At 36.8% G+C, this 13843-nt stretch overlaps 1 protein-coding gene across 1 annotated transcript; it reads right to left on the bottom strand.

Annotated features, from left to right (window-relative positions):
- Window positions 1-36: 36 nt before the first annotated feature.
- Window positions 37-11870, bottom strand: LOC146486340 (2-amino-3-carboxymuconate-6-semialdehyde decarboxylase-like). The gene is made up of 13 exons (XM_085100177.1): window positions 11709-11870; window positions 9646-9690; window positions 9277-9373; window positions 8653-8702; window positions 7998-8108; window positions 7411-7452; window positions 6802-6885; window positions 5872-5965; window positions 4991-5086; window positions 3915-4005; window positions 3546-3627; window positions 2972-3070; window positions 37-1929 (listed from the first exon to the last, which is right to left on the bottom strand). Exons 1-13 carry the CDS (start codon window positions 11769-11771, stop codon window positions 1828-1830), a joined length of 1056 nt encoding a protein of 351 aa, XP_084956303.1. The 5' UTR covers window positions 11772-11870; the 3' UTR covers window positions 37-1827.
- Between the last annotated feature and the right edge of the window lie 1973 nt (window positions 11871-13843).

Here is a 13843-nt window from a genome sequence, read left to right as displayed (position 1 = left end):
AGGGTTGTATAGCTTCTATGAAAGACAGAAACCAACTCAATGCAACAGCCTCATTTATTAGGTAACCAATCTTCATGAAAGTACACAAATTCTTTGCCTTTACATGGTAAATAGCAATGAAAAAACGTCCTTCGACATTGCTTAGATTACTATTTTATTGTACTGACTGAAATGTGCCATACCCCAGCCCTAGGTAGGCAGACATTTGGGTCTGATAAGTGACACCATTTCTGCCTTCTTCTCTGTCACTTTGGTTTGCAAGGAGGAAACCTTTTAAGGGCCAAAAAGTCTGAAATAGGATACTCTGAGCTGAGTACTGTAAGCGTTCATGGCTACAAACCAATCATACACACGTTTTTCCAGCTGAGCAGAATCTTTATGACATGCACCAATTAATCTACTACACAAAAGGAGCAAATAATCTAAAAAAAGAGCAAGGCTGATTTCACGGTCAGGGAAGTATATTTTCCAATATTACGAAAGGCACGGCCTCTCTTCTTCAGGGTATGTTCGAAATATTGGAAAATATACTTCCCTGACCGTGAAATCAGCCTTACTCTTTTTTTTTTTTTTAGATTATTTGCTTTACAATTTTTTTGCTGATTAGATCCTTCACTACAGGATCCGGTACTTTTATTTTGTTGCGGTGGTCCTTGCAAACACAGTCTATCACTGGTTTTTACTGAACACAAAAGGAGGCCAATTAGCAGCTATAAAAAAATCGCAGCCTAAATCAAACATTCACTAGGAATAACCTCTTGAAACTAATAAAGATATTTAGTTCATGCTGACAACCATACCTCCATTAGGTTTTATCAACTCAGTTGAAAAGGTAACTTGGCCACTGAAAAGGGATTTGAGAGCTAATATTTCGAGTGCTAGTCCTTTGTCACAGCAAATTGAAGGGCTAATGCCAGACAGTGGCTAGATTACCTTCAGTTATCAACTTGGTTGATAAAACCACTACCCCACCGATGCAACACCACAGCTCTTTGGAAACTAAGTGACTTCTCTAAACGTGCCTAGTTTGGCCTACAGTGTAATTCTAAAGTAAATTTGTGTATTGTTCATAAAATGTCTGATAATAATATTAAACATGTTGCTACCACTTTCTCAGTCTTTTAAGACTGTTAATTAAAAACACCTTTTAAATAGTTTATTTAAATAATTCACACAAAAATACATTAATTTGGTTCAGTTTTGCCAAATAAGTTTCTTATGCAGATGGGATTCTTAAAATTTCAGCCAAACAATCTGCACAGATCAAACAGCCTATGAAAATATTCCTCTTAAAAGCCTGAAGGCAACCTTGGAAAACAGAAAAAAACATTTGGTATTCTCCTTAAATTTTCTTGATAGGTACCCTGAGTTTGCCACAATAGTCTAAAGGTAAAACATTTGAATCCTTCTACTGAAAGGGAAAGTGTCATCGCGGGGAGATTTGGTGTCATTTCAAAACCTCAAACTGCTTTTCTCTTAACAGAAGCATATGCTGGTAAAAAATAGTGGTTCAGTTTTGATGCAGCAGTTACCAATAACATAATGATAAGACCTATCACCTTCAAAAAAGTCAGATAAAGTTACGTTTTAAAGGACATAAAAGTACAAAATAAGGTATAGTGTATGTATGTAATGTATGTATAAAAAGGGGATTCTCGAAGGAATGCCAAATAATTTCAATTTTAAACTGTTTTCCTCTTGTTGTCTTTATGGCAGTTAAAAAATCTATTTACTGTCAAAACCTACTTACAATGCTTTTAAAAAGCCAACTCATTTTTTAAATGAAAATATAATTTTTGCAGCATAGGATATCTCTACCCTGACAAGTTAACTTTCCTCTGAACTGCTCTTGTTTGCTGAGGAGTCATCTTCAAACTGGGATCTTTGTAAACCAAGGAATTTCAGTGCATTGCCACCCAACAGTTTATCCTGCAATAAAACCCCAGCATAAATAACAGATAAAACCAAACATTGGTGGCAATCAATGTAAATCAATAACAATCAATATTTATTGATCAATTATTGATTTTTGACTGACTGACTTAGGTAGTATTTTAGGGATCCAGTGGGTGACAGAATCAATCACTTCGATTTCTCTTGACTTAGTAAATTGCATCGGCAAAAACAGCAACATTTTTTTCAACATTTTACCTTGGTGGTTGAGAGTTAATTTTTTATGCATCCTTTTACTTACTGCGCCTTTCAATAACATACAGACCCTGAAATTCAACCCCAACTAATGAATTCCGTGTTTTAAAGCCATCAATCATAATATATAATAATTATTATATTAGAGCGACAACCGACTGACCACAAAAATACAGAAACCAACAAAGTGGATCGAAATCGGCCAATCACCGTGCATGAACATGACCTTTTGACCTTGTCGAGCCAAACAAATTTGTTTTCTAAGAGGTCCGATGCAGTGATTGACGGCAGTGAAAAGTGTAACGTTTGGTTGAATCTTCAGCATCCTCGGAGACCCAGGGGCAGTTAGTCGGGTAGAAGGGATTTGTGTGGGCAAAAGTTTACTATAAGAACAAGAGAGCCCTTGGGTCTCCGAGGATGGAACTTCAGAGTCTGCACGTTATTGAAAGGCGCAGTAATATCTATTGAAATAAAACTAGCTTTGGCAGTGAAGGGTGTCAGTGTTGCATTCGTCTGACAGAAAGTGAAGTGCTGCAAGAAGATGTTCTGCAGCAAAGTGTGGCTGACATATTCAGTAGACTCAGGGTACACTTTAATAAACGAGTGTCACATACAGCGTAACTGTACTTTGTACAGAATACAATGCATTCAGTTCCAAGGTGTAGGATTTATGGATGCTATTTTGTGGATGATTTCTGATCATTCATTATTGTTCCGCACAATTCAAGGCCTTTGTCATAAACATTTAACATAGGTGTGTTACAAGCGCAAGTAAGAAATCCCCATTTTTGTCACATTGGAGTAGTATGATTATTAATCTTACCCTAAGTTCTGGATTGTCTTTGTACACTTCCTCAATTAGTTTCCCGGGATGATGTTCTCCAAGGGGAAATGGGTAATCACTGCCTAAAATGACATTTTCCTGAAAAAATAATAAAATTAATAAATAAAGGCAAGCAGGTAAATATCCTCTATTTTCTACTCTCTGAATGTTACTAGTTTTCATTAACTTGGAATTGCCGTCCTGCAAAATTCAAAGATTAATCACTTTATAGTAGTTTGTTATCTATATCTACCAGTATACTCTTTTCCCTTGTGTAAATTACTTAACACTTGTATTTCTTCCTCAAGATTGTAAGAGGGTAGGACCTGAAAGTAATAAGCCCTTTTCAGGCTGCTGACTGACGCTACTTTATTCCTGTAAATATTATTTTTAGTGAAAAACGGTCTCATTCAATAAATTTATAGCAATAAATACAACTAGGTGGGTTGATAAAAGAAGTTATCAAATGAGAGCTTTGTTGTACATTTTGCCCAATTTAAAATTTGGTTAACGCAGAGGCACATGGCATGGCCATGTAACAGCACATGATGGCAGCATAATGTTGTTCCCTTACCTGACCAATAGTGTCCACCAGATATTTGAGAGCTTTATCATCATGCACAAGACAGTCTGTAAAGATCTGGCCAATGTACTTTCTGCAAGATAAAACATTTTGTTTTACAGACAATTGGTTTGTTTGGCTGCTTCACCCAGCAGCAGTTGTAGAGGAGGGGCTTTGAGGGTTTTTCTTTTTTATTATGTAGAAAATTGGGTCCAGGAGAATATTTTTAAATCCTGAAACACTTGCTATTTTAATCCATCCTGGTCCAATTATTGCCAAACTCTCCACCCCTTCCCCAACACTTCTACACATGATGTTCTAGATCTGCCACTGAGACCATTATTATTAAGAATGAAAGTCAATATCTTGACACAACCTGACCTTGGGTTGACGTTGTTTTCCACCGCACAGAGATCAGGTCTGACGTTGAAACCATGTTCAATACGACCAATGGTGAAAGGAAATGCTCCTCCTATGTGAAAATGGTGAGGAGGATAATTTGGTAATATTTATTGGCATTATGTTATAGCTGAACATACAAAAAATAACAGGATATAAAATTAAAGCTGTATATATATATTAAGATAAACAGTTTTGTGAGTCTTCCTTATTAGCTATAGCAAGCACTGCAGCCCCATTTTTTTATGCAGGAATTAAAGTGCTTCAATTTATTAAAAAACAGAGTAGAGATGAAGAAAAAGCAGCCAAGAAAGTTTAAGGTGAGGCGCTGACAATCCACCCACCTTATCTGTACATCGTGGTAATCTACATGACTGTATGATTATAGCAATTTAACACACCAACGAATGGTCCAAAGTTGCCAGCCCAAAACAATGGAAGGCTCTACACTAGTTAGGTAAAGATGATCCAGTGACACCACTGGCCTTCCGTTTTACTAGTTAAGACAACAGCAGACCCACTTAGTTGGCAAATGCCTGATATTTGCAACTATACTATAATAAGAATGAATAACCCACAATTTTACTCTGAGATCAAACTGTCACTCACTATACAGTCATTTAAAATTACACTAAAGTATGTACTTTTTTTATTTTATTTGCCCATTATATTTCTTTTAGTTCCAGAAAATAACATACTCTGCATTACCCCCCCCCCCCCCATTCCCTGACAGAAGGGATTTTTTTCTAATACCTCCCCCCCTTCCCCCTACCACCACCACCTCTCTTGAAAATTATTTCAATTTAGCTAATTGGTTTACAAATTTCTTTAAATTTTTGTTGGCTTTTCAGACACCTCCCCCAACCACCCTGGAATTTCCAATTCCTTCCGTGTGGGTGGGGGGTGGGATGGGTATTTTCTAAAACTAGTCATTGATTTCATGTTGTTTCTTAGAAGGGAGGCCGGAAAGCAAATACTTAATTTAACTAAATATTAAATACATCATTACGTTGAAGACTCGGCTACTAGTAGACTACAACAATATTTATTGTAAGTACCTCCATGAGCAAAACACACTTTTAGTCTTGGGTATCTCTCCAGAACTCCACCAAATATCATACAGCAGATTGCCTGTGCTGTTTCACCAGGCATTCCTGTAAAAAACACAAGATTACAGTTGAAAATCAACCCTTAGTATTTTTTTCTACATGTAAGTGACCCATTTTCCAATCTTGAATGATAATTTCCATGTAAGAACCCTGAAAGTTCTGGCTTCCTAGCAAACTCAATCTCAGTGTTTTGTTCAGCTAAAAAATACAGGAAAACTTATTTAAACACAAAATTTGCACCAGACTGCATGACTCAAGTGTCTGTAATATTAACCCCCACGTGTAAAATGTTTTAACCCTTTAACCCCTAATAACAAAGTATAACAAATTCCCCTATCTTGTCCCAACACTTTACTTATAAAAGTGCTGAGGAGAAGTTATTAGAATATTAAGAAAATTCACCTTGGGGTGTTCATACTTTTTTCAGAAACAGTTTTCCAACACTTTTCCAGGCCTCAGAGAGTCTAATTTCAGTACCCACAATAGACATTAAACAATTTTTAATTGTTGGTCAGGATCTTTCCATCTGGCTGCTTCTCAATGTCTTTCAAGAAAACTTTATTACTTGAGTTTACAGATCTACAGATTTCCAGGACCTCCTACCATTTTCAAGGACTTTACAGTCCTGGAAAACTCTTGACTAAAATTGAAGTACTTTCCGGGATTTCCAGGACCCGTATGAACCCTGTTAATTCTCATGACCTCAGGGGTCGAATAAGCATTGATATTACAAGGAAAAATTTGCTGATCGCTGTTAGGGCTTTCAAAGGGGTTAAAAACTTAAAAAAGACTTTAAAAAGGGTGAAAAACTAGCTTAATATGGAACTTACCAACAAGCCATGGCAGCCAGTATTTCGACATTCTTCCTGTTAACTCCATATCCCAGGGATGAACAAAAATAGCACATCCCAGTTCTTCAGCTGCCTAAAGTGGCAAACAAGCAAAAAAATATGTGAAAAAAAAAAACATGAGACAAATTTTGGTGGGCTGATGTTCAAGTATCCAGCAGTAAAAAGCTAGAATCATTAACTTGGAATGCCTGTAGTGCATAACTTAAACACCGAAACTCAGTGCAGGTAATAAATCCATGGTTGAATTGACCAACTAATCTACAGCCCTTGGATCCCAAGTTGAGAAGGAGTCACTCTAAATGCTGTTTTGTTGTAGAAAGAAGACAACGCGAGAAAGCAGAAGAAAAAATTTCCCTATACTTTTTTTGGGGGGTAGGGGGGGGTGGGATTAGGATAGGGTACTCAGATTATGGTAATATTTTGTTTTGAGTGGGGAGGGGTGTTTGAGATAAAGATTAACATAAAGTCACAGATAGTATTTCTTTCGGGGGTTTGGTACAATCTGTACTGACCCTTCATATTAACCTTTTTTTTGTGGGGGGGGGGGGGTGGGGTTAGTTCTGGTCCCTGAGTATTTTTGGGTATTGAATAAATTATAATAAATTATTACTTCACCCACACCTCCCTTTCTTTTTTCGGTGTGAGTAACCCTCCTGGGACCTAGGCACATACACGTAATTGTCAGGCATTAGCTTTCTCCCCACCCACTCAACTTTTCTCCCATTGGAGTGATTACTGAGACACTTGTGAGTCTGAGTCATCAGATTTGCATTTATAAACATCTTGCGTGTCAAACATTTAGTATACGAAACATTTTTACTTGAGTGTTAGTTTAAATTTCATTGCACCTTGTTTGTCATTAGCTAACTACTGCAAAGGATTATTCTTGTATGCAAATGAATAACTTACAGCAAAGACAGGATCCAGTTCAGGGGCATCAAGGTTCCAGTCATTAATATGGGAACCTATCTCAACTCCAGGGAAGCCAAGCTCCTAGCAAATAAAACAGTGGCATTATGTTAAATTAAATTTAAGAAGTAAACACATTTTAAAGTATTTTCCCAAAGTACCTGAAATAGATATAATTTGCTTAGTAACTCAAGTCAAGTACTTCTTGGTTGACTTCTTTCATTACTTTATGGGCTAAAAAGACATTTCATTATTAAAGCTGTAGCTACATGACATTATGTACAGCATTTAGAGATGAAAGACTGTAGTTAGTGTTGGTACTAATAGCACTGTCCACAGGTACAGTACCAATTAAAAGTACTAGTAATTTACAAGTCACATCTCATTTCTCACAAGATGTGATGCTTGTCTTGAGAGACACAACTCTTGTCCCCTGTGGTTCAAATGAACGACTCTCATAATGTCACCAATTCAGCTAATCTTTCCAGCAATAGTGGAGCTGTTTTGTTCTGATTATTGAACAAGGTTACCGTAATAACATTAAGTGATAAAGTAGGTGGTGACTATTGCCACAAACTGGCTACTTTTGACAGCCCCAGCCCTACTCACCCTCACACATCTTGTTAGCTCCTGTACTGCAAGTTCTGGTGCCTATGAAGTAACACAAGTTTGAATGTAACTGAAGAACAAAAATTACAAATTAACCTGTCGTGACCAGCTGGCTATAAAAAAATTGCCCATGACCATACCATGTAAAACAGAAGAGTTGGGCCACCAAAGTTTGGTTTGACTGATTTAGATACTCATTAGTTAATCAGCACCATGAGCAATTGGGCCATCAAGCAGTCGTCCCATCGCAAGACCACTTCCCTACACCAGAGTCAAGTTTTAAGTATAAATCCACCAGTGAGAACATTCTTAGTGACTCTTAAGATACAAGCTTACAAAATGGTGGGGAGCTTCTTTGACTGACTATGCAACAGCTGTCAGGTTGAACTAACCGTCTGTCTGCTCTTTTCTGACATCAGCTGTGCATGGCTCAGTGTGTCTGTTCAGCTATGATAAATTATAACAACTCAATGACCTCAAAAATTAATTCTGATCAGAAAGTCAACCTCTATAAAATGCCAACGCATATTAATTGAATAAAAGCGCTCAGATGTTTGTACCACACTGTCTGTAAAACTTTACCTTACCTGCATAGGAAGGGTACCAAGTCCAACAAATCTCTTGGGATGCTTCTTTACAGTCTTGGCGAGATCGTCATTTACTATCCGGCACAAATCCAACGTGTCTTCTGGCTTGGCCTAAACAACAAGGAACCAAGAGCAAAGAAGAATTAAAATCTTTTAAATCAACATAAAAAGACTATAAATTTATTAACAGCATTAAATTGTGATACTCAACAGGAAAACCAGCAAAAAGGTGATGGCACAGGCATGCGATTTTAACACACTGTTAACAATGTTCAGAAAATTCCTTTTATTTAATTAATTAACACACCAGAACCATGTCACAAAAAACGTCTCATTAAAATATTCTTTCATCTCATGTCACATGGCAAAAACAACAAGCATTTCCAGAAAATATCCATACTACCCCCACAGACTCAGAAGGTATTTTTGTTTTGCACCCTGCCTCCCCCCAGGAAATTCAAGTTAAGCTTCATACTTTGCTTCTAAAATTTGGCTTTTAAGACCCCCCTCCCACTAGGAATTTCTGATGACCTTCCATGCAATTGTGAAGTGGTCCAGTCTAATAAAAAAGTGTCTCAATGCATATATGGTTGGTTACTAACTATCATAAGCAAGTTTACAAGATTGAACAAAAATGTTGCTTGCCGATTCATACCCAGTAGCTAAACATCACAGGAACAGTTGAAAGAGCTTGGACAGTAACACCTAGGAAACAAAAAAAAACATTGAGAATGATGTGTTTTTCAGTAAGCGACACAGGCATACTCAGAATAAAAAATCTGAGTGCTCCTATCAGGCGTCGAACCTACGACCTTCCCGATTACTAGTTCAGATGCTCTACCACTGAGCTACAGGAGACTCATGGGAGCTAAGGCCATTAAACTAGGTTCACGGGACAAACATCCTGCATGCTGCTAGGATTGGAATGTCATGTGTGGCAATGCGCAAATGGAATAAATGTGATGGAATATTTTAATTAAGCCTGGTGAATAAATGAGAATGATGTATTTTTCAGTAAGTGACACAGGCATACTCAGTTCGACTCCTGATAGGAGCACTCAGATTTTTTTTTCCTGATTGTCCTGATTTATAAAAACCCTTCAGTTGGTAAACTCAGGCTCTTTATCCATACATCCCTTGGTACTGAAAAGAGCTGAAAACAATCTCTATTTTACATTGCATGCCCGTGCAAAATACATCATGTGGTGATTTTAGTTATTTTAATAATTATTAAACTAATCAAGACAATTGATTTAATGACCCATGTCCACACCAGTACCTGTTTCATCCATGTCTCTAATTCTTGCTTCTGGAGACCAACAGTTCTCATCTATTACACGGAAAAGCTTCCCATCTTTCATCATCTTTGCTTTACCCTAAACACCACAATCCACACAGTTATGTGTATTTAAAGTTAATTTTACTTGATATACAACTTTAGTTGAAGTTCGATCATATCATTATCATGATATTGTGCATGAGCATCAAAAGACTGTACAGTGTGTTTATAAACCCTAAATACATATATGATGCCATCCATTGTAGTGCTAATTAAGCCTCAAGAAAGGAGTACAACAATCTACAGTAACAACGATGCAACTGTACAATAAAAACAATGGAAAGAAAAGGAATTAAACACCAAACTTACATTACAATGATGATGAAGTTGAATCCAGCCACCATATCCATATCGCTAAAAAGAAAACACGGCCAGGTTGACTTTCATACAACTGAGATTAGGGTTAGTTTGAGAACAGATTGATAGAGACTCACCCCACATTGTAGCTACAGTAGACCTAATCTTGGCCTATTAAATTCCTACGTGTTGCTTAAACCTAATTGATGTCATACATGTAGATCTGTAGTCTGTAAAATGTTGCAAAATGTGTTAAGGAGGTTAGGAATTTAATTATGCCCTCTTTCATCCATATACTGTGCCAAAATCTTAAACTCAAGTGCCTTACTCAATTAAGGTAGTACAGGAGAAATATGCAGCGCTGCTCAAGATAAAAAAGGCATGCACAAAATTTGTCGCCACTAATAAACTGTATTGTTTGTATTTGGGAAGTTTTGTCCTTTTATCAGTTCTAATACAGTTTGCATTGAACATCATGAAAACTTTGCCCGCAAAAATTGAAGGGGTTTCTGGAACAAGGCCCTAAGTGACTTTGATGTAAGGTCAAATTCTCCTTTTGTCTAACAAGTGAATACAAGGAGATTTGGAAGGAGTATCTAACAATTTATCAGAAGTCACTTAGGGCTTTTTTCCAGGCACCCCTTCAATTAAACTAGCCAATTTACATGATTTTTGCAAATTTCACACCCAGATAAAATTTAGTGCAGTAGGTTAATAACTGGTGTGTACTTTTACACAGTCAATCAATAAACATTGGCTCTGACAAAAAACCAGTAAAATTGTTGAAGTTGATGACAGTTTTATTGACTGTTTCGGTCTTTATTGATTTTTAATGATTTCAACTTTTATTTCCATCTTGCCTGTATTTGTCTCAAGGAAATGACATGATTTGCTTCAATTTGGCATCTGCCCAGTTAAACCTCGTTGACTTTGTATGAAAATGTAAAAGTTAATATAATAATTGCTATTCGTTTGAGCAAGTTTGGCAGACTTAAGAGAAAAATTGGTCTGATATGTCTGCCGTCTCCTTACTTCAAATGGGGTTATGTCATAGAACTAATGTTCTTTTTGAACAAAGCTAGGACTTCATTTGTTTTTCTGATAATGGAGTACTTTTTTATATTTTCCTTTTTAATGGGCCTTTTTTACACTTAACTAAAGAACAGGGAAGGTTATCCATCTGAAATTAGTAAACTCATGGGAAACTGACAAATGACATAAATTACTGCCTTGGCACACCAAAAGGACTGACTTTCACTGATTTTCATTAGCAATCTCAAGTTGATCTTTTTTTGACCCCACTTTTTAGAATTTGATTGACTACACCAGGGGTAAATACAATTCAAATACATACTCAGTAAAAGTCAAAGTATTTAGCGCATGTTGAAAAAAACTAAAAACTAGTATAGCTGAGGTGTACTGCTGTTCAATATACTGCTGACAAGCGATTGAATTTTTTAAGCCTTTCTATTATGTTAAATCATCAATGAACAGTGTGGCCACTTGATTTAAGGTTCCATAGTGCACGGGTCTACAAGTAAATGAGTTACCTATTAACCCCAGTTTGGAGGCGGGGTGGGGGTGTTGGCTGGGAAAATATGAAATCAATATGCTATATTTAATTGTGTGTTCCCAACTTTCTTTATAGGACGAACACCGTCTATGTTGATTGTACAAAGTTCCAAAAACTATCTACATAAAAATTGTTATTTAAAATACCAGTTGTTTAGTCATTTGAGACATAAAAGCCCTCGAATTTTGCTCACAAATTGCACTGGACGCTTAGGTAGCCTAATTAAAATTCTTACACACACAAGTTACGTCGACACGATATCGATAAAAAGATAAAATACGTTTCATTAGTTCTTCCTCTATAAGTCATGTTACGATATCTGTTTCCAGTGAAAACATTGGTTCCTACAACAGCTTAAGGTTTAGGGAGGATAACCTTAACGTTACAGAAAACAAGACGTCTTTGATACCGTATAAATTTTGATCGGCTCCAAGGCTAAACATGCATGGATAATTTCCCGCTTCTTAATTCTCTCCGAAGTCTGTAGAAATGTTGCACTTACCTCCTTCAGATCGGGCCATCTTTCAGGTAAAATGTGATTATGAATATCAATTTTAAAAGCCATTGTACCAAATTTATGAAAATTGCTTTAGTAAATCTACAAGCCCGAAGATTTCGAGCACAACAGAGCCCCACAGCGACAAAACTTCAACTCCTTTTGCTTCCTTTTGCTATATTGCGCAAACTCGTCCCAGTCTTTTTCGGTTCGGCTGATACTTTCAATTTTCTCAGAGTCGCAGCCTTTTCAAAAGCCTCCCCAAAGTATGACACAAATTAAAAATCAGGGGCGTAGCTACCTGTACGCACATACGCACGTGCGTACCTGAAAAAGTCGAAAATAAAATAAAATAAGGTAAGATAAAAAAAAATAATAATGAAAAAAAAATATAATAAAATGAAATGAATAAAACGAGAAGTGACTTGGTGGCGTCATAAGTGGCTGTTGGTTGAAGATGGCACTACCCAGGTCTTGGTGGAGACTGTACTTTTCTATCCCAGAATTTTACCCTAGAATTGCTAGCAGTCACGACGCTTCTCACATACCCTGTGTCTACATGTGCTGCACAGCGGAGCTTTAACTGACGCCACTTACTTATTCCTGGTAATAAAAGTTTTTCAGTTTTCTGAGCGTCAACATCAGTTTGCCGTGTTTTTCACAAAAATACACTTTCTGTTGTGTTCCCAGTTCGTTTTGTGGCCTTGGTGCGTCTCATGGGGACAACCCTAATACTGAAAATGATATAGACATGCGGTCCCCGGCCCTGGTTATGGCACCTGGCGACAGTTTTAAGAGAAAACATCGAACAAAAACGCTTTTCTAATCACGATTAAATATCTCCAGCCCTTCACGTTTGGAATGATCGTCCACTGTTCTCTAAAAAAATTGTCAGGACAAAGGTCATTTCTTTGTCCAAAATTTAACCTTTGATTGTTAATTACTCCAATTTAAAAACTTGAGGACAGTCATTCCAAACGTAAAAAAATAACTGATCTAAAATTAAAAAAGAGCAAGGCTGATTTCACGGTCAGGGACTGAAGTATATTTTCAAACTTTTGAAAGGCACGGCCTTACTTCTTCTTCTTTCTTCTTATTTTTCTTCTTCTTTTTTAGATTATTTGTTTTACAATTTTTTTGCTGATTAGATCCTTCACTACAGGATGCGGTACTTTTATTTTGTCGCGGTGGTCCTTGCAAACAAAGTTAATTCCAAACGTAGAATGTGTAAAATTTTAAATCTATATCGGAAACGCTAATTCAGTTATCTGTATAAAGAAAATTCGCCGCCATATCGCCGATTTACGGAATTTTCATTTCTTGATCACTTGATAGGAAAACATCGGCTTTTATATTCAACGGAAAATTTCATCCTGTTCTAAGCAGTCAAACCGAAGATATAGGGGATCATTCATATTTTCCAAACACCCTTCAAACCCAGGCCTTAAACTGCTTGAGAACAGACGTATTTCTATAACATTACAACAGATTGACTTGTTTGGATGCTTTAGCTTTAAAAAATTCATGATTATAAGTTTTAGGAAACGATAATTTTTTCCCCGAATTTACTCAGCCTTTGTTCGTTTTACGAAAATGCCCGCTGACCTTTTTTGGCGCTTTATATTTCGTCCTTCTCAATATTAATTGCTAATATCGGTTAAGAAAAATAATCTGATTAATTATTAAAATTTTAGATAAGGATCAAAGTGGGCCTGCAAAACATTATTAAGTGCCAGGTTATTTGTTCAAAATATTGATAAACATCAATAAATTCGCAGAAATTGAAGTTCCCTATCAAATTGTTGAATCTACCCTGTTTGATATGTGCTGTAAACCTATAACTTGCTCATAAGTCAGTTGCTCAGAAAGGCAAAACTGGCTCAAGGTTGCAAGAATTGCACCAAGTTGCTCACAAACTGCCAAGCACTATCGGAACAGGCCTACTCTTGGTCGTGTAATAGACGCCCTCTTCAAAAAGTACTACAAAAAATCAAATAAACTTGTCCACAACTCGAGTCCACTCAAAGTCCTCAAACACCTGCTACCAGTCTGCAAATCTGAATTGAAAACGTTCTTTCACCGAGTTCTTTTTTTACTGATCTCTTCCGAATTGGATTACTGCCGGCTTTTTTTTTCTCTTT

Source organism: Pavona decussata, unplaced genomic scaffold (assembly GCF_977016875.1).
Source record: "Pavona decussata unplaced genomic scaffold, jaPavDecu1.1 SCAFFOLD_21, whole genome shotgun sequence".
Classification (NCBI taxonomy): Eukaryota; Metazoa; Cnidaria; class Anthozoa; order Scleractinia; family Agariciidae; genus Pavona; species Pavona decussata.
The sequence above is the reverse complement of the archived record's forward strand: the minus strand, read 5'-3'. Positions and strand labels throughout refer to the sequence as shown.

Excerpts from the sequence above, each read along its gene's own strand:
- LOC146486340 (XM_085100177.1), bottom strand. The coding sequence starts at position 11,771 with ATGGCTTTTAAAATTGATATTCATAATCACATTTTACCTGAAAGATGG. Across the intron at positions 4,006-4,990 it reads AGTGTGTTTTGCTCATGGAG|GAGGAGCATTTCCTTTCACC; the intron begins GTACTTACAATA and ends ATTTTCACATAG. Across the intron at positions 1,930-2,971 it reads AAGACAATCCAGAACTTAGG|GATAAACTGTTGGGTGGCAA; the intron begins GTAAGATTAATA and ends GTTTTATTGCAG.